Here is an 18,216-nt window from a genome sequence, read left to right on the forward strand (position 1 = left end):
GGAGTGCAATAGAAGAGGGGTCTTGAAACATACATAGAGTTGTCACCGAAGGTAGGTAGGAATGAAACCTTCACAGGAAAGAAACAAACATGGAGTCTGTCCAAAAGGTCTGAATTGGCTAATTGCAGTAACTATGCTTAGGTCAAGGTTAGATTAGGAAGGAAAAGTAACTTTCATAAGCAGAAAGGTGTGTGACTAATTTTGTGGAATTGAGCAGATTCTGTGCTATTGGTAGACCTGAAATTGGTCCAGAATATTAGTGTCAAAGGTGTCTAGAGAGAGGAGGAAAGCCTACTGTCTCAAGCACTTTGCTAAGGATGGTAAGATTTGCAATATGACAGGTTAAAGAAAAGTGATAAAGTTACAGGACAAATGTGAACAGGATGTTTGGAATAAACACCAAACCGGATGGAATGGAATGTCACAAAAATATGTGTACTGATATCATCTTGGTCTTCTGGGGTAACCCCAGATAGAGTGCACTGGCAGTCATAAAGGCATGAATAACTTTGGTGAGATCCAAATCAGAGAGAAATGGCTGCAATAGGTGAGCCAAGTGCATGCATGCAGATAGATAGATATAGATATAAACTGCATTTGGCCACAGATGCTACCTTAGAATCCAGGCACAAGTCGGGGATCAAGAAGAACTGCCAAGGTTGTGAAACCTGTTGATGGAAGGTCTAGGCATGCTCAGTAATGTGGAACAGATACTGCTACTACTACAATAGATGTAGATGCTTGCTTCTGCCTAACACCACCACCACCACCTCTGTTCTGGACTGTGTCTGTCCGCTTCAGGCCCTTCCTGAGTCAGGCATTGGGAAAGCAGAGAGATGTACCATTTAAGTCTCGTGGAAAAGAGACTTAGAAAGGTATATTATTTCTCTGCTTGTGGCATTGCAGCCCAAATGGCCTCAGATGTATGTTGAATAGGGGACTATAATCTTTCAGAGCATTGCATAAAAGGCTTGAGACAGATGAGTAATTGCCCATACTGCTTTGGGATACCTTTGATGAAAGGAGAGAATTACTGAAATGTGTTCCTGAGATCTAATTCTACCAAGCTAGTGTCTGTAGTAAAACAATAAAATAAAAGTTGGCCTGAAACATGAAAGGCTGTTGGTACATCTGAAAATGTCAGCCTGGACACCTAACCTCTATTTATCACTGGAAACTAACAAAACTAGCAGTCTTTGTACCCTATGGGGTCATTCCTTAAAGTGGGCATATGGTTTCCATATTGGAATGTGATTCTACATATGGCCATAAAGCCCTGCAGTGGTTATTTTATTGGTTTTGAAAGACTGTCACTTCCCCCCCTGCTTGTCAGCATTTTTTTATTTTAGCGTCCGTGTGGTCAATTTAGCGTTGCCATCGTGGAGGATTGTGCAGTTGGGTCTATGGCTTTTGTGATGTCTGTATGTCAGTGGATAATAAGTGACAGAATACGATCAGATCGAATAATTTACAGGCACCTATAGAAATAATAAGCTTGTGTGAAAAAGGAATCTGCAAGTCTTTTGAATTAAATTGCACAGAGCTTTACCCTGAAGCTCTTTTGACTCAACCTTTTATTTTGTCTTTTAGGCACACCGCTGCTAGTGAGGAGGAGCAGTGACCCAGCGCTGGGCCCACCTGCTGGCTTCCACCCAGGTGTTGCACACCCCACCGACAATAGTCTGAAATCCGTTGTGGCTGTAAGTATCACGTCATTTATGTTTTTAAGAAGGGTGAAATTTGTTTTTCCAGTACTTGCATATATAACTTTGTTTTGTGAACTAAATTAATATGTCCTTGAAACAGGGGTGTCAAGCTCATTCTGTGGAGAGGGCGGAATTCTATTTACGCTCTGTCAGAGTATAATTTTTGGATTATATAATATCCTTAATTCACAGTGAGTCTCTTCTCTTATTAATGGGAGATTTAAGTAAAGAGTGAGAGTAGACTACGACTTTTGTGCAGTAGCTGAACTTTTAGTAATTCTCCTCATTCATTATTTGTTCAATACCATATAGTCCAATACAGCATCACTCAGTGGCAAAATTCTTTTTTTTAGGACCACCACAGTTTGTATCCTTTGTTTATTTTTTCTTCATCCTCCTTTCTTTCTGTGCTTTCTTTCCTCTTTTCTTCACTCTGCATTTCTTTCCTCCTGCATCATCCAGTCACCATTCTCCGAGGCCTTCACTTCACCCACTTCCTGATTTTACAGACTATTTAATTGCTGATCACTTTAATGTTGATATAGCTGTTCTCATTAGGCATTAGTGCTAACATACAAATAAGATTAATGGGATGGCCAGGGAGTTTATACCTCACTGGACCATTGTTTCAGGCTGTGTGCAGATTCATGAAAGCAATACAGTTCGGTTACAGTTGGGTCACATTTGGAAGGTTTTATTTGCAAATATAAGGTTAAAAACCTTTTTTTAAACATAAGACTAGATTCTGCAGAATCTGACTGTGTCCGATGGGTCACACAAATCTATCATGCAGGAGAGAGTCAGTCTGTGGGCCTGGTTTTTGCTCACGAAGCTCAATGGGCCTGATTCTGCACTTCTTTACCTTCGTTATTTGCTGGTGTAACTAATGAGTCACAGCATTCTAGAACTGAAATAACATAGGAGAGAATCAAACTACATATGTAGTAATGCTATGTGTGCTACTCTTAATTTTGCAAATGCTGCAGACTCACACTGTATATTATCTCTCTTACTGGATATTATTTACCTGTCCATTGATCCTGTTCATATGACTAACTCTTTTTTTACGTCCTGTTTTCTCATACGCATCCTAGTTTATAGAGTTGCTGTGTTGGTTATTTGCAAAGTAGTATGGTTCGAGTGTGCCAGAGATCCTCATGTATATAATATCCTACTTCAACACTCTACAAGGTCAATGTACTAATTCAGTTGTCAGTTCTTTTTAAGCTGAGAGGTAGATTTTCCTTGTCAGATGCCCATTGTCAACAACAATGAATTTTAAAAGGGTCAACTTAGTTGACACACGAGAATTCTCAGCACTTTAAAACACCTTTTTTTGTTTGAGTCCTTGAGTGGCCTGCAAAATAGGCACAGTGGTAAATAGTACCATCTGCACCATAGATGGTTGTCAGGGCAAGCTGGTAGTTTGGGCTGCTGAGTAGGGGCTGTCATCGCTTTTGGCACATGGGGCACCATCAATGAAATAGTTGACAATATTAGAATTCAAATGATCATCTTTTGGGTTGAAGATTTAACACCCAATTGAGGTGAATGGGGCAGCTCACACCTCTCAGCTATTCTATAGACTCATAAAGGGTTTAACTGTACCAGACCTAGCTACATCGCTCAGGGCTGTGGAAAATCTCTGGTACGTAGTTAGGTTGATCTAACTCCCACTGTAGATGTAGCTAGGTCAATGGAAGTATTCTTCTGTTGACTTAGCTACTGCTTCTTGGTGAATTTACTGCAGTGACAGAAAACCCCATTCTGTTGCTGTAGTAAGGGTCTAGGCTACAATGGTATAGCTGGAGCTGTGCTGCTGACGTGCTTGTAGTGTAGCCATACCTGTGTCCGTTCATATTTTCAGGGTTTTCTTTGCAACCATGAGGGCTAGAAAGATTTTTTTTTTTTAAACGTAAAGGTGAGATTCTGGGGTAAAAGCTTTGTAGCAAATGTGAATTTCGTGGCATTAAAGAATACATGGGACTCCTATTTCCCCACTTTATATAGATGGGAGACACAGAATGACTTGAATCAGATCACACACAAGATGCCTCTGTGCCTCAAACACAGGACAATCACTTCCATTATGGGTGCAACAAGAAAAACCAAACACCTAATAATAGTGGGGAAAGGCATCAGATTTTTAAATATCATCTAATTATTGCCTTAAAATCTCTTCTGGTGTCAAGAAGACAGAGAGGACAATGGCAATGTTTTGTGATATAAAAACATGTCTGGTATAGTACTTAGAGAAGCCTCTTTTTGTTGCAGCAGCACTAACAAACCCCATTCCTAGAACTTGCACAGTTAATAGTGCTGATGCTTTGTCAAAAAAGTTATTGAATTAAAAATCGTTACTAGCTAAAGATTGTTTTAGATCACAGGGAGAAAAAAAATCAATCTCTGGCAAACTGAAAAATGCAGTATCAAAAACTTACTTTGAACATCTGTAAGATCTTCCAAATGTATGCTAAAAAATTATTTTAACAAAAATTACATTGGATTTCCAACAGCAGAAGACTGAACAAATTATCCTCCCCCGCATATAACATTAATTTAATTTAAATTACCTTCATGAATGCAGAGCCAAAGGTAAATTACATCTGGTTATCCCTAACAGATGATGCCAATTTAGAACAGTGTGTGTAATACAAATAAGTATACATGTTCATGGCACAGCTGACTTTCCTTAAAGCTTTACATTATAATTGTGGTTAACTTTTATAATTAGATTGGTTTATGCTGACATTTGAACTAAGAGTAGAGAGAAATAAAAAGTTAGTATAGAATATATAGTTCAAAAAGTTGTATTCATTTGCTATATGGATATGTATTTACTAACACAACATTCTCTCTGTACTGTTACATTGGCTTACAAATATATTTCCAGGTCTTGAGAGGTGTATTATCATCTGAGTCCCAATGGAAGTGAACACTGATTTGGCTTACAAAGAATACACTACAAACAGATATGAGAGGATATTCTAGAAAATAAAATAACTAGGGTTGTCGATTAATCTCAGTTAACTCACACGATTAACTCAAAAAATTAATTGCGATTAAAAAAATTAATAGTGATTAATTGCAGTTTTAATCACACAGTTAAACAATAGAATACTAATTCAAATTTATTAAATATTTTGGATGTTTTTCTACTTTTTCAAATATATTGATATAAATTACAATACAGAATACAAAGTGTACAGTGCTCACTTTGTATTATTTTTGATTACAAATATTGATGATAAACAAAAATAGTATTCTTCAGTTCACCTCATACAAGTGCTGTAGTGCAATCTATTGTGCAAGTGCAACTTACAAATGTAGGGTTTTTTTTTTGTTACATACTGCACTCAAAAACAAAACAATGTAAAACTTTAGCGCCTGCAAGTCCACTCGGTCCTACTTCTTGTTCAGCCAATCACTAAGACAAAGAAGTTTGTTTACATTTACAGGAGATAATGCTGCCTGCTTCTTATTTACAATGTCATGAGAAAGTGAGAACAGGCATTTACATGGCACTTTTGTAGCAAGCATTACGAGATATTTACGTGCCAGATATGCTAAACCAGGGGTCAGCAACCTACGGCACGTGTTCCAAACATGGCACGCAAGCCGATTTTGAGTGGCACACTGCTGCCTGCCGCGGTCCCAGCCCCCAGCCCCACTCAGCCCCGCCCCGCTCTCCCCTGCAGGGGCAGGAGGCAGAAGCTTGGTCCTGCGGCAGGCAAGCTTCCACCCACCCCCCGCTTCTTCCCCCAGCGTGGTGCTTTCTTGCCCCATCTTCTCTCCTTCCCTGTGCCGATCAGCTGGTGGCCCTTGCAAGGGGGAGGGGAAGGAGTGGCAGCGTGCTCGCTGTTCCGTAGAGGAGGCAGAGAAGAGGTAGGGTCGGGGCCTTGGGGAAGGGGGTGTAACAGGGCATATCCCTTCCAGCCCCCTGCCATGAGCCGCTCAGGGCAGGGAGCTGGGAGCATCCCCACCAGCTGAGCACCCCAGCCCTCTGCCCTGCACCTCCACACACCCCCAGCCCTCTGCCCTGACCCCTGAACTCCCCCCACACACACCCAGCCTTCTGCCCTGACCCCTGAACCCCCCCACCTCCAGTCTTCTGCCCTGCATCCTCCCATACCCCCAGCCCTCTGCCCTGAACCCCCCCCCACACCCAGCTTCTGCCCTGCACCCCCCATGCCCCCAGTCCTCTGCCCTGACCCCTGAACCCCCCACACACCCCAGCCCTCTGCCCTGAACCTCCCCACCCCCACCGTCCTCTGCCCTGACCCCTGAACCCCCCACACCCAGCCTTCTGCCCTGCACCTCCCGCACCCCCCAGCCCTCTGGCCTAACCCCTGAACCCCCCCACACCCAGCCTTCTGCCCTGCACCCCCCGCACCTCCCAGCCCTCTGGCCTAACCCCTGCACCCCCTGCACCCCCAGCCCTCTGGCCTGACCCCTGACCCCCCCCCCCAGGTCTGGGGTCCCGACTGCCGGCCCCTTTCCAGCCGGCGTCCCAGCCGCAGGCCCTGCTCAGCCCGCTGCCGGCCCAGGTGAACAGAACCCCAGACTGACAGCGAGCTGAGCAGGCTGGCAGCGTAAGATCAGCATTTTAATTTAATTTTAAATGAAGCTTCTTAAACATTTTGAAAACCTTATTTACTTTACATAGAACAATAGTTTAGTTATATATTATATATATATATTATTGGCACGTGAAACCTTAAATTAAAGTGAATAAATGAAGACTCGGCACCCCACTTCTGAAAGGTTGCCGACCCCTGTGCTAAACATTCGTATGCCCCTTCATGCTTCAGCCACCATTCCAGGGGACTTATATTAGGTGAATTGAAAAATACTATTTCTTTTGTTTTTTATAGTGCAAATATTTGTAATAAAAAATAAATGTAAAGTAAGCACTGTACACTTTTTATTGTGTTTTGTAACTGAAAACTATATATTTGAAGATGTAGAAAACATCCAAAAATATTTAAAGGTATTCTCCAGTATAATTTTTTAACATCTCTATTAATCACGATTAATTTTTTTAATCGCGTGACAGCCCTAAAAATAACACATATTCAGCAATTTAATAAAAGGAAGTTCTGTCTTGGAGTTCTGGTGACAAATCACATGACAAGCTCCATGTCTGCTGTTTATAATGCCCGCAGGACCCAAATGGAAGTATTTGTATTACATGGTTGTTTATCTGGAACACATATATACAAATGAATAAATCATAAATATGTGATAACTGAAAGAACATTACAACTAATGTATAAGCAAGAAGTAATCATAGGTTACAGTAAGCTAATCTAAAATATATTTTTCTTGAAATTCACAAGCTGCAGGTCAGAAGCGTCTGTGGTATCACATAAGTATTACTGTTATAATGATGTTAAGTGTCATAACTTTCAAAGAGATGCCAACAGATATGTCGATATACATTGTTGGAAGTTGTGGTAAAGGAATACTGAATACGTGTGAGTTTGCAATAGAATGCCTTAATGTGGGTATGGATTACATTTGGTGCAGCCAGTAGGCTTCACAGCAGTGATGGACAATCTGCTGGCGGGCTGCCAGACAGTTTGTTTACATTTGCCCGGTTTCCCGCAGCTCCCAGTGGCTACGGTTTGCCATTCCAGCTAATCTGAATCTGAAATCATTCTAAATATTGATGGATGAAATGTTCCAACCAAAATCTGAATCCAAAATCATAACCCCATTGTATCTGTCACAAGATATCATAGTTTGATAAACTCACAAACAAGGTTCACTTTGAGAAATCCTGGCCCCAATGAAATGAATGAGAGTTTTTCCATTTACTTCAGTGAGGCCAGGATTCCACCCGCAGTGAACTCTCTGGCCTAATTTGGGGAAACATTATGACTTCCTTTATGTTGTCTTGGTCCCTGAGAAGATGTTTAGCTGACCTCTGAGTTAATCATTGGGCTGTTTAAATTGCATTTAGTCCATATTTTAAAGATTAAGAGCTGCTCCCATGGCTCAACCTACTCTCAATTTTTTGCTAAACATGTCAAAACTGGTTTCATTTTCTGTATTGTGGACATGTAATTTGCAATTTTGGATAAGGTTCATATTTAATCAGAACCTTTTCATGTTTCAAGTCCTTGTTAAAAAGGGTCAGAACCTCCTCCAGTTCTTCCAACGTTAATTGTGATTTTAAAGTATCAGCCTTTGTGATTAAGTGTCTGAAGATTAGCATAAAGTGTGTATGTGTATGCACCAGCCCAACTCAATTGTTTGTTCCCTTTACATATGCTTCTATATAAATGTGTAAACACAGATGTAAATTAATGCTGCAATTCAAAGCTTTCATTTGGGGTAAAGATTTATCAATAGTTTTTTCCAAAATAAAAAAGACAGAAATATTGTAAGAAAAAAATGGGCAAATACTATGTTGTTTAATCTCATTATTTAAAAGCACTGCAGGGCAGAAAAGGTCTTTTTGACGCAGTGATTTTAATAATAGCTGTAGACTTTGTAAATCCAGCAGTTCAAGCTGGATTCTGGTAAGACTAGAGCTAGGAGACTGCATTGCAATGAGGCTTTTTCATATAGCTTCGTTTTTAAAAGATGAAATCTATCTCCTAGAACTGGAAGGGACCCTGAAAGGTCATTGAGTCCAGCCTCCTGCCTTCACTAGCAGGACCAAGTACTGATTTTGCCCCAGATACCTAAGTGGCCCTCTCAAGGATTGAACTCATATCCTTGGATTTAGCAGGCCAAGGCTCAAACCACTAAGCTATCCCTCCCCCAAAAAACCTCTGTCCCATATGCTTAGCAGGGCCAAACGTTCACTCACGCTGGTCAGTTCAGGCAGTTTTAATTTCTGGTGTCTTTGTACATGATAGAATTTAAAGCTGAAATTCTTCCACAACTCCAGGAGCTGGGGCTTTAGGAAAGACACTAAACATGATGAGACTTGCGATAGAATTGCAAGAGTTGGCAACACTGGAACAGTCGTACACTTGATTTATTTCATGAAAGAAGGGAGAGGGAGGATCATATTTTGAGGATTTGCGCAATCAACTATGAGTGACACCTCACTTTGCGATTATGAATGAGGTGGGACAAGGACATACTGCCATCCACTTCGGTGTTCTTCCCTGGGTCATTAAGGAGCCTAGAAGGGCCCAGTGGAGTATCTGAGGTTCCCTTTGCCTTGCACCCCCAATAGGAAAACCAAGGTTAAAAAGGACAGTGGAGCATATGAGCCTCACTGGGGGAAAGCCAAGCACAGGCAGCCCAATAGAGCCTGTGTGTCCATGGACCCCACTGAGCAACAAACCCAAGGAGTTCAGAGACCTTGTGTAATTGTGATTTCAACCTCTGCAAATTCTACTGTAAGTGGCATCTCTGTAGGCTGAGACTATAGCATGGACAGAGTTTGAAAGCATATCACTAAGTTCACCCCCTCCCCCCAATCTGCCTTCTGATCAGATATGACCGTATTAGAGACATAGATGGAAAGTAAGCAAAAGCGGGGGATATCTTTTGTGTAAACTGTGTTTTGAATGCCACTTTTCTGCCAGGGAATCTAATGGGGTGCTTCTACTGATGTATGAAAGAAATACAGCCAGGAACATTTCTTATTTCTTAGATCCCACCTTCCCTGGGACAACAACAAACAAAAAACTAAGTGGAACAATTGAATTGGAACAATCTGACACACAAAGCCTGGATCTTTGTGAACCAGGTCTGCAAACTGGTGTTTCCAAGGCCGTGCTTGAGCGTCCAGACTGTGTTGGAAACCTGAGCCTCACAACCATTTTGACACATCCACACAGGCCCAGGTCAGAGCTTCAGCGTCCATAAGTGTATACTATTGTATCCCAGGATTTCTAGTACCCTCGCCAGATGAAGCTACTCTAGGGCTTGTTTCATAGTGGATTCTGAGAGAACTTGCCTGTGGATCCAGACTCAGTCGTACTTTGGGAAACAGGCAGAGCATCTGTGAGATGTTGATGACACTTTGGAGGCAATTTTTGAAGTGGCAGAAGGACCTCTCAGGGGCATGCTGACATGCCGGCTGTGACCCAGCTGATGCCGCTCATGCTTGTTGTCTTAGTGGCAGATTCCCCGCTGTGTAGAGCAGCACTTCTGGAGCACAGCCACAGACACAGGCTGGTGAGATCACATTGCTATGAGGACCTAGGATGATCAGCAGCATGTCCAGAATTTTTGCAAGAAGAAGCAGGTGTTTCTGCCATTGTGTGATTGGTTTGCCCCCCAGCATCAGGACATAGGCATGACGGAGGCCATGATGGTCCAGAAGAGGGTCGCTATAGCCATCTGGAAGCTGGCTACCCCAGCCTGCTATGGGTCTGTGGCTAACTAGTTTGGAGTTAGCAAATCAACTGTGGGGTTGTTGTGGCAGAGGTCTGTGAGTTGATCAGAACTGTGATGCACCCAAACGGTTGGACATTACAAATGTTCCTGAAATAATTGCTGGCTTTGAGAGAATGGGCTCTCCAAACTACACAGGGGCCATTGATGGGACTCATGTGCCTGTAGTTCGCCCACTACAAGGAGCACATAAACCGCAGAGGGTACTACTCCGTTGTTATGGTTAGCCCGGTTGACCATGGGGCAGATTCATGGACACTGATGTGGACGTGCACTGGCAGGATGCGTGATGCCAGGGTCTTCTGGAGAATGGGACTTTACCTTCATGGACAAAAAGAAGAACAGGAGGACTTGTGGCACCTTAGAGACTAACAAATTTATTAGAGCATAAGCTTTCGTGGACTACAGCCCACTTCTTCGGATGCATATAGAATGGAACATATATTGAGGAGATATATATACACACATACAGAGAGCATAAACAGGTGGGAGTTGTCTTACCACCTCTGAGAGGCCAATTAATTAAGAGAAAAAAAAAAACTTTTGAAGTGATAATCAAGCTAGCCCAGTACAGACAGTTAGATAACAAGTGTGAGAATACTTACAAGGGGAGATAGATTCAATGTTTGTAATGGCTCAGCCATTCCCAGTCCTTATTCAAACCGGAGTTGATTGTGTCTAGTTTGACACAATCAAACTAGACACAATCAACTCCGGTTTGAATAAGGACTGGGAATGGCTGAGCCATTACAAACATTGAATCTATCTCCCCTTGTAAGTATTCTCACACTTGTTATCTAACTGTCTGTACTGGGCTAGCTTGATTATCACTTCAAAAAATTTTTTTTGTCTCTTAATTAATTGGCCTCTCAGAGGTGGTAAGACAACTCCCACCTGTTTATGCTCTCTGTATGTGTGTATATATATCTCCTCAATATATGTTCCATTCTATATGCATCCGAAGAAGTGGGCTGTAGTCCACGAAAGCTTATGCTCTAATAAATTTGTTAGTCTCTAAGGTGCCACAAGTCCTCCTGTTCTTCTTTTTGCGGATACAGACTAACACGGCTGCTACTCTGAAACCTTCATGGACAAAGTGGGTCATTATTCCCACTGAGTGATGTTATAAATGGAGTCAAGTATCAGAGGGGTAGCCGTGTTAGTCTGAATCTGTAAAAAGTAACAGAGGGTCCTGTGGTACCTTTAAGACTAACAGAAGTATTGGGAGCATAAGCTTTCGTGGGTAAGAACCTCACTTTTTCAGATGCACTTGCTAAGACTAACTTCTGTTAGTCTTAAAGGTGCCACAGGACCCTCTGTTACTTGTTATAAATGGAGTCACTGTCCCTACTGTTATACTAGGGGACCCAATTTAACTGCTGTTGCCATGGCTTATTACCCTGATTTCAGAGGACCTGGCCAAAAAAGGTTCAGCTACACACTCAGTAGCTGTAGGATGGTGGTGGAATGTGCATTTGGCAGATTGAAATCCCATTGGTGCTGCCTTTAAAACTGCTTTAATGTCATCAGTGTAGTCCATGTTATTGTGGCGTGCTATGTTCTGCAAAATGTCAGCAAGAAGAAGGGGCTGTTCTGGGCACCACCAAAAATTATACAAACCTGACGCCCCTGCTTGGGGGTCCCCTCTGCCTCTGTTTTCCTGGGTTTTTCTGGTACATTTTCCACACATGGGCTATGGCTGGACAGACGTGGATGAATGCACAGAGTACATTTGTCTGTTCCATGTGTTACTGTTCATTACCTGATACATTGTCCAGCCATCCCCTATATTGTCCAAAGGACACACAGTCTGCAGGGTATGCTAGCATGGAGGAGACTCGGTGTGGGGCAAGTGCAGGAGCTGAAGGTGGCAGTGGAGCTTGCAATGTGGTAACCAAGAGTGCAAGTAATCTCTCGAGCAGCTCCTTCTGCTGCTCTCCGTCTTCCTCCCTCAATCTGCAGTCATGCTCCATGAGTCTGTCCACCAGTTTCCTCTTGTGTTGTGCAGCCTCTGTGTCTCTTCCACTCTTCGTGCATCCTTATCCTTGTGGAACCCTATCTGCCAATTTGTTTTATCTAGCAGCTTTCCCATCAATTCACCTTGGACTCTTACTCTTCCCCAGGCTCCTGGTGCCATGTGTTTGCACTGTGGAGGTGGAAAGACCTTGAAAGGAGAGAAAAGAGCATGTTGTCTGACCATGATGAAAAATTATATTTCCCACTCCGTCAATGGGCTGTATTTTATTCTCACACATAACACCGCTCCCTTCAGACATCCCTGGAGCAGCACTGAAAACCATCACACATCGTGGCAAGTCACACATACAAAATTCAGTTAAAATTATTTCTATATCCCCCACTTAGGAGTGGTCTGGTCATTAGCTGTGTGTTTTCAGTCATGTCAGGTGGGACAAGCTCTAGAGAACATTGATATTCTGGAGTCCCCCAGGTGGCAGCATGGGAACTTCTGTTTCAGGCCAGCAGAGGACAGCTATCAGTGCATGCTAAGGAGATACTTAGGCATCTAGTGACCAAACAGCCCATCATGGAATGACGGGAACTTGTGAGTTACAGTGGGGCCCTAAGTATGCTGTGCCGCACAATGTCATCAACCAAATGAAGTGCCTGCTGTTTGAGAAGTTCGCTTTCATCACCAGTCAGCAATGGGTGAAGAATCATAATAAAATCAAAAAGATGCTGATTTGGCAGAACACCCGTGTCCATGAACATGCCCAACTCACTGCCAGCCATGGGGATTGCTAAAACAGAGACACTGCCACCCTCTGCTGTAATTTGGACTTGTATATTAAAGCCAGCAATGGATCAAATACACACTCCAGTTTTCTTTGGACTCGTTACGGCCAGTTTTTTGGGGACTCAGTTTATAGGAAGGTTGACGTAGTGCAGGCGTGGCCGATGTATAAGGTGTGCTGTATTACTCGGGAGGGGTATGTGGAGTCACAACCCATACTTAAAACAATCAGTGAGTAACTAGTACAAGTTTAATGATAACTGCTTTAACTTTTTTCCTCCTTTTGTGTGGTCCATTTTGAATCCCATGTGGCGTGCGGGAAAAGTAGGGGGACTGTGCTAGGGGAATGGCATGGATTCTGCCCTGAATACCAAAACCACAGCTTGTAGTAATAACTTAATAGCCCATATTCCAGAAATAGCTCCCATCCCATCCATCTATCAATAAAAACAAACATGGCAGCAGAAACTTACCAGGCTCTGTCTCTGGCTCCAGCTTCAGCATCTTTTGTTTTGATGCCAGTTCTGCAGCGCGCTGCTGCCAAGGCCCGTCTGCAAATAACTCTTCTGAGTACAGATCCAGGAGGTGCTGTAGCTGCTCCAGCAGCATATTCTGTTTCCACCCTCAACTCTAGGGTCACTTCTTGCCCTTCGGCTGGCAGCTGGCTCTCTTCCAGTGGTGCCTGTGACCGTGGAGGCATTATAAGGGTGCCGTCCCAATCAGCAAATTGTCATGCACCACTGGGTTCAGTGCTTGCTACAGTTCCCAGTATGTGGTCACATTCCTCAGAAGGCAGGCAGACAGGGTGTTCCCAGGGGTGCCATTAGCATCCCTGACTTTGTGGTACTCTGTCTTCAGCCACTTGATTTGCTCGCTTCAGTGTTCTGCTGTCTGATCGCCAGTGCCTCCAGCTGCTTGGATATAGTTTTGTAGTCCTGATCACTTCTTGCGCTCTTACTGAAGTTGAGTGTCTTGCTTGCCTCTTGTCAGAAGTTAACCAGAATCTGTCTGTTTCTCTCTGGCCTGCTACCAATGTGCTTGATGCAGGATTTTTTTATTGCTGGCCATAGATAATGCATCAGCTGACATGTAATAAATGAGCACTGACTGTGTTTCCAGTTGAGCAGTATGCACAGAAATGAAGGGTTAAATGCTGTGAAGCTGCATTTAAATCAGGAGATTGCTTTGCTTTCCTGGCACGGAAAGTTTTGGAATTGAAGGACTGTGGGATAGCATTGGTAGATTCTTCATATCTGAATCTGGTGATCTGGACTTGAGCTCTGTCCACAGTGGAAAAATGTCTGGGCTTTGACCTGTGTCACAGCAGGGTTCAGGCTGTGACCCACCTCTCAGCAGGGCCTGAGCCCAGAGGGGTTCCTGACACCAGTCAGACTAATTTCTGTGTGGATGGAATGAGGGCTTGGGCTTAAAGCTGAATCAAACCCCAGATTTAGTGTGAGGTGTAGACATAACACGAGAATACTTTATACAGGTTCTAAACCACATACTTACAACTATGTAGTGCTGTTTTTTATATTCATTATGTGCTCCTATCCTTGACTCTTATGCACTTCAAATTTTATTTATCTTTGTAGTAATAATGTGAAAGAAAGAGATTATAGTATTCTGAGGTTTATCTAGTAATAGCCAGTTTGATTAAACTTACTTTTACATAGGACTAAAAGGGGCTGTTACTGTATTGTAGGTATTCTCAAACTAAGCTTAGAAAAAACAATTGCCCCTTCCCATAATTTACTAAGACAACACAAAGAATTGAAAATGCTGTGCTTTGCAAGAATACGAGTAGTAAAGTAGAAGGCTTTGATCTATATACAGTAGAACCTCAGAGTTATGAACACCTCGGGAATGGTGTTCATGGAGGTTGTTCGTAACTCTGAACAAAATGTTATGGTTCTTTCAGAATTTTACAACAGTACACTTACTTAATACGGCTTTGAAACTTTATTATGCAGAAGAAAAATGCTTCTTTTAACCATCTTAATTTAAATGAAACAAGCACAGAAGCAGTTTCCTACCTTGTCAAATCTTTTTTTAAACTTTTCCTTTTATTTTTTTAGTAGTAGTACTGTACTGTATTTGCTTTCTGTCTGTCTGTCTGTCTTGCCTCTGCTGCCTGATTGCGTACATCCAGTTCCAAATGAGGTGTGGGGTTGACTGTTCAGTTTTAACTCTGGTGTTCCTAACTCTGAAGTTCTACTGTAGTTATAAAGACAGTATTAGTGTCATAAATACTAATTTCATTTCATAAAGCACCCTTTTGCGTTATCACACAGTTCTGTTCAAAAAGAGTACCAATCGCAGCAGCTAAAATAATGCTGCACAAACATTTTAGGAAATCATAACACCCACTGATTGTGTGACACTTCCTGCTCTTACCAATTTGCACGGGCTCCAGGATGAAGAGAACAGGGCTCGTGGGTGCTGGGCTCACAGGAAGGGAGCAGAGCCTCTTTTAAGTGCAGGCGGAGCCCCCAGGCAGGCGGCAGACCAGGGGGTTCAGAGTGAGGCACTCACGAGTCCATCAGCACTTTGAGGTCTGTGTCAGTATGGTGCAGCAGGAAGTCAATGACGATGCTGGGTAACCTCCTCCAGGGATGGGGAAGGCCAGGTCGAGGCGAGGTCACCCCCAGCCAGGACCAGCTGCTTTACTTAGACTCCAGATGTACATTCTGCCATGGGGGAAGCACCACATCACTCAGGGCAGGAACTATGTGGGACCCAGCTCCTTGACCCAGGAGGAGCTCTGGTTGCATCTGCCCCAACCCCATGCTGAGTGGAGTTCTGGATATTCTCCAGCATCTCTACGTCCCTGGCCAAAAGACAGGGCTACTGGCCCTTCCCTGGCGCACTCCCATGCCTCATAGTTTGAGAACCCCTGCTGTATTGTATATCTCCTCTTCGTAACAGGTACCCAAGGAGCATGGTAGAACACTTTCTTAGGCAGGACAGTAACGTTGGTATGAGTATAGAAGAGAGGCAAGATTCTGGTACACTGAAGTACTGCAGCACCCAGTCCTCTCCACAGAGAATGGCAAGGTTATTAGATGTTTATAAGACATGAAAAAATTTCAGTATCAGGTTCTCCTATTAATAATCCAGTTTAACTGCTACTCTTGAAACATTTGCCATTGCAGTGTACAGAAAATTTTGGGGAGGTTTAAAAGATTTTTCTATCACTCAAAAGGTAGAGAATTTCTTCTCTGAACTGCTCATGTGTTTTAAAATAGAATTCTGATTTAGATGAATCCCATTTTTAAAGTAGCAACTGTGTGTGTGCATGTGTGTGTGCGGGTGTGTGTGTATGTGTTTATGCTGTGGAAACATATATAGAATACTTATAATCAGTGTGAGAGCTTGTCAGTGTACTGTTTTTGATGTCTGATTAGATGATCATAGGGACATCTGGAGTGAGTTAGTTTTGAAGTTGTTGGCGTGAGGCACTGCAGAAGCTGTCTGGCAGTTTTAAACCACAAAAAATGCTACTTTTTAAAGAATCTTTTATAAAGCATAGCATGCAACTAGCTGAGGACTGTCAAGTTAACAAATGCTGCTCTTTCGTCCTGATTTTTCTCTTGTTTCTCAATCCTGTACTAGTTTTCCTTCTACCTTTATTGTGAAGGGTGCTATGGTATATGTGCCAAAAGGAAACCGTATGTACTTCAGAAGAAAGGCGAGGGCATTACAAAAATTATGTTCAAACATTCAACAAGATTTCAGTACAATAAATTGATTAACTGGAAGAGGAGGTGAAAGTGTCCTGTGCTAGGTGATGCTTTTAGTTCTTTGTGATTGCTTGCTCTATTGGAACGTCAGATTTTACTGTTTTTTCTATGCTTTTGAGAACCAACTAAGGATTAGTGGAAATAAAAAGGCAAAAATAAATACATATAAATATTTGAAATGGGCAGCTAGGCCTTTTTGTGGTATTTAATAAGAGCTAGAAATTAACAGTTGCTATTTTAGTAAAATTGTTAGAGTAACATGTATGTTTACTCACACTTTAAATGTGTACATCCAGTAGAAGCAATGGACATTACCGTCATGAATATGTTACTTTCCATAGTTTGAGAGTTCCCTATGAGAGAAACGTAGTTGGTTTTTATGAATATGTATGAACAAAAATATGTAATACATAAAAGGTTTCAAAGATGGATGTTTGCTTGGTGCTGGAGCTGTACTTATTGTTAATTTTGTTTTTCTGTTGTAAAATACTCAGTCGGCCTTCGCTCTTACTTCAAAGAATCCTAGGGCCTGATTTGTCACCACCTTCTACCTTGTGCAGTTGTTTGATTGTACAAATAGAAGGCAGTGGAGAATCAGGCAAAAAAGAAGAGAGAATGTTTTGGAGAGAAAGGAATAAAAACACAGGTGAGGGAGGTGACACGTGGCTGACCAAAAGCGTGACTGGCTTTCAATGCCGTTTACACATTCCATCTCTCCCCACATTTTAGAGGTCCTACCAAATATTATTCTATCTGGGAAAAAATTTTATAGGCAGCTTAGTTAATTATGAGTTTCATAAACTGCACCATCACTGGCTTATTGCACAGATGTTGGAGTAAAACTTTAGTAAGTTACTTCACTGACAAGCTTGACAGTGAAATTTAAAAACTGAAGTGGAGAACCACAGTCAACATGTCTCATGCAGTTCTCTCACGTACAAGCTCTAGAAACATTTTGTTAAAATAAAGTGGAATCTTACATGAGTCTGACCTAATAAAATGTATATTTGTCCATCTGCTAGTCCACTCTGAGAGTAGTGGCAGAGATCTTACTGAGTGATGCATTGGTAACCTCTAAGAAATATATGGAATTTAAGAAAAACTGTGCTCAAACATTTTAATATAACATATCTTAGCGTATTGAAATATGATGCTTATCTCTCAGATTCTAGGTCATTTCTGTATGCTATTGCAAATGGGTTCAGTGGCTTTTTTCAGTCTCTAATTGACAGTGTACAGATACTCAGTGTTTAATTTGGCTCAATTAGCTGTGTGTGTTTGGATGAGTGAGCAGGATTCTTTACCTGTCCCTAGAGATTTTTCAAGTCTGGGGTTCAGTCATCGTGGGTACCCAATGTCTCCCCTGACCTGTAGTTACATGTCTTGAAATTATCATGTTGGTCTGCCACTGTTCAGCACATACATGAGCACTGGAAAAATCTTAATTCTTGGCAATCATAACTTACTTTAAGTTCATAGAGGAATTTAGTAAAAACTGAAATTAGAATATTCCTCTGAAGATTCCAGTTTTTACATACCCTTTATAGTTTTGATGTCACTTGTATTTATTTATATTTTATTGTATTTATACTAGTGACGTACCAAAGCTGGAACTAATAATCTTAGACACCTTTAAATTTGGAAGGCAGGT

General features: G+C 42.1%; 1 protein-coding gene across 4 annotated transcripts in view; it reads left to right on the forward strand.

The window, feature by feature from the left end:
• Positions 1–18,216, forward strand: part of PARD3B (par-3 family cell polarity regulator beta) — a 641,105-nt gene that overhangs the window by 256,417 nt on the left and 366,472 nt on the right. For all 4 annotated transcript variants that reach the window (XM_024104030.3, XM_065562102.1, XM_065562103.1 and 1 more), the window contains one exon: positions 1,591–1,700. In XM_024104030.3, the coding sequence (XP_023959798.2) occupies positions 1,591–1,700 (110 nt within the window). Of the gene's footprint in view, positions 1–1,590; positions 1,701–18,216 lie in introns of those variants that run through there.

Source organism: Chrysemys picta, chromosome 11 (genome assembly GCF_011386835.1).
Source record: "Chrysemys picta bellii isolate R12L10 chromosome 11, ASM1138683v2, whole genome shotgun sequence".
Taxonomy (NCBI): domain Eukaryota; kingdom Metazoa; phylum Chordata; order Testudines; family Emydidae; genus Chrysemys; species Chrysemys picta.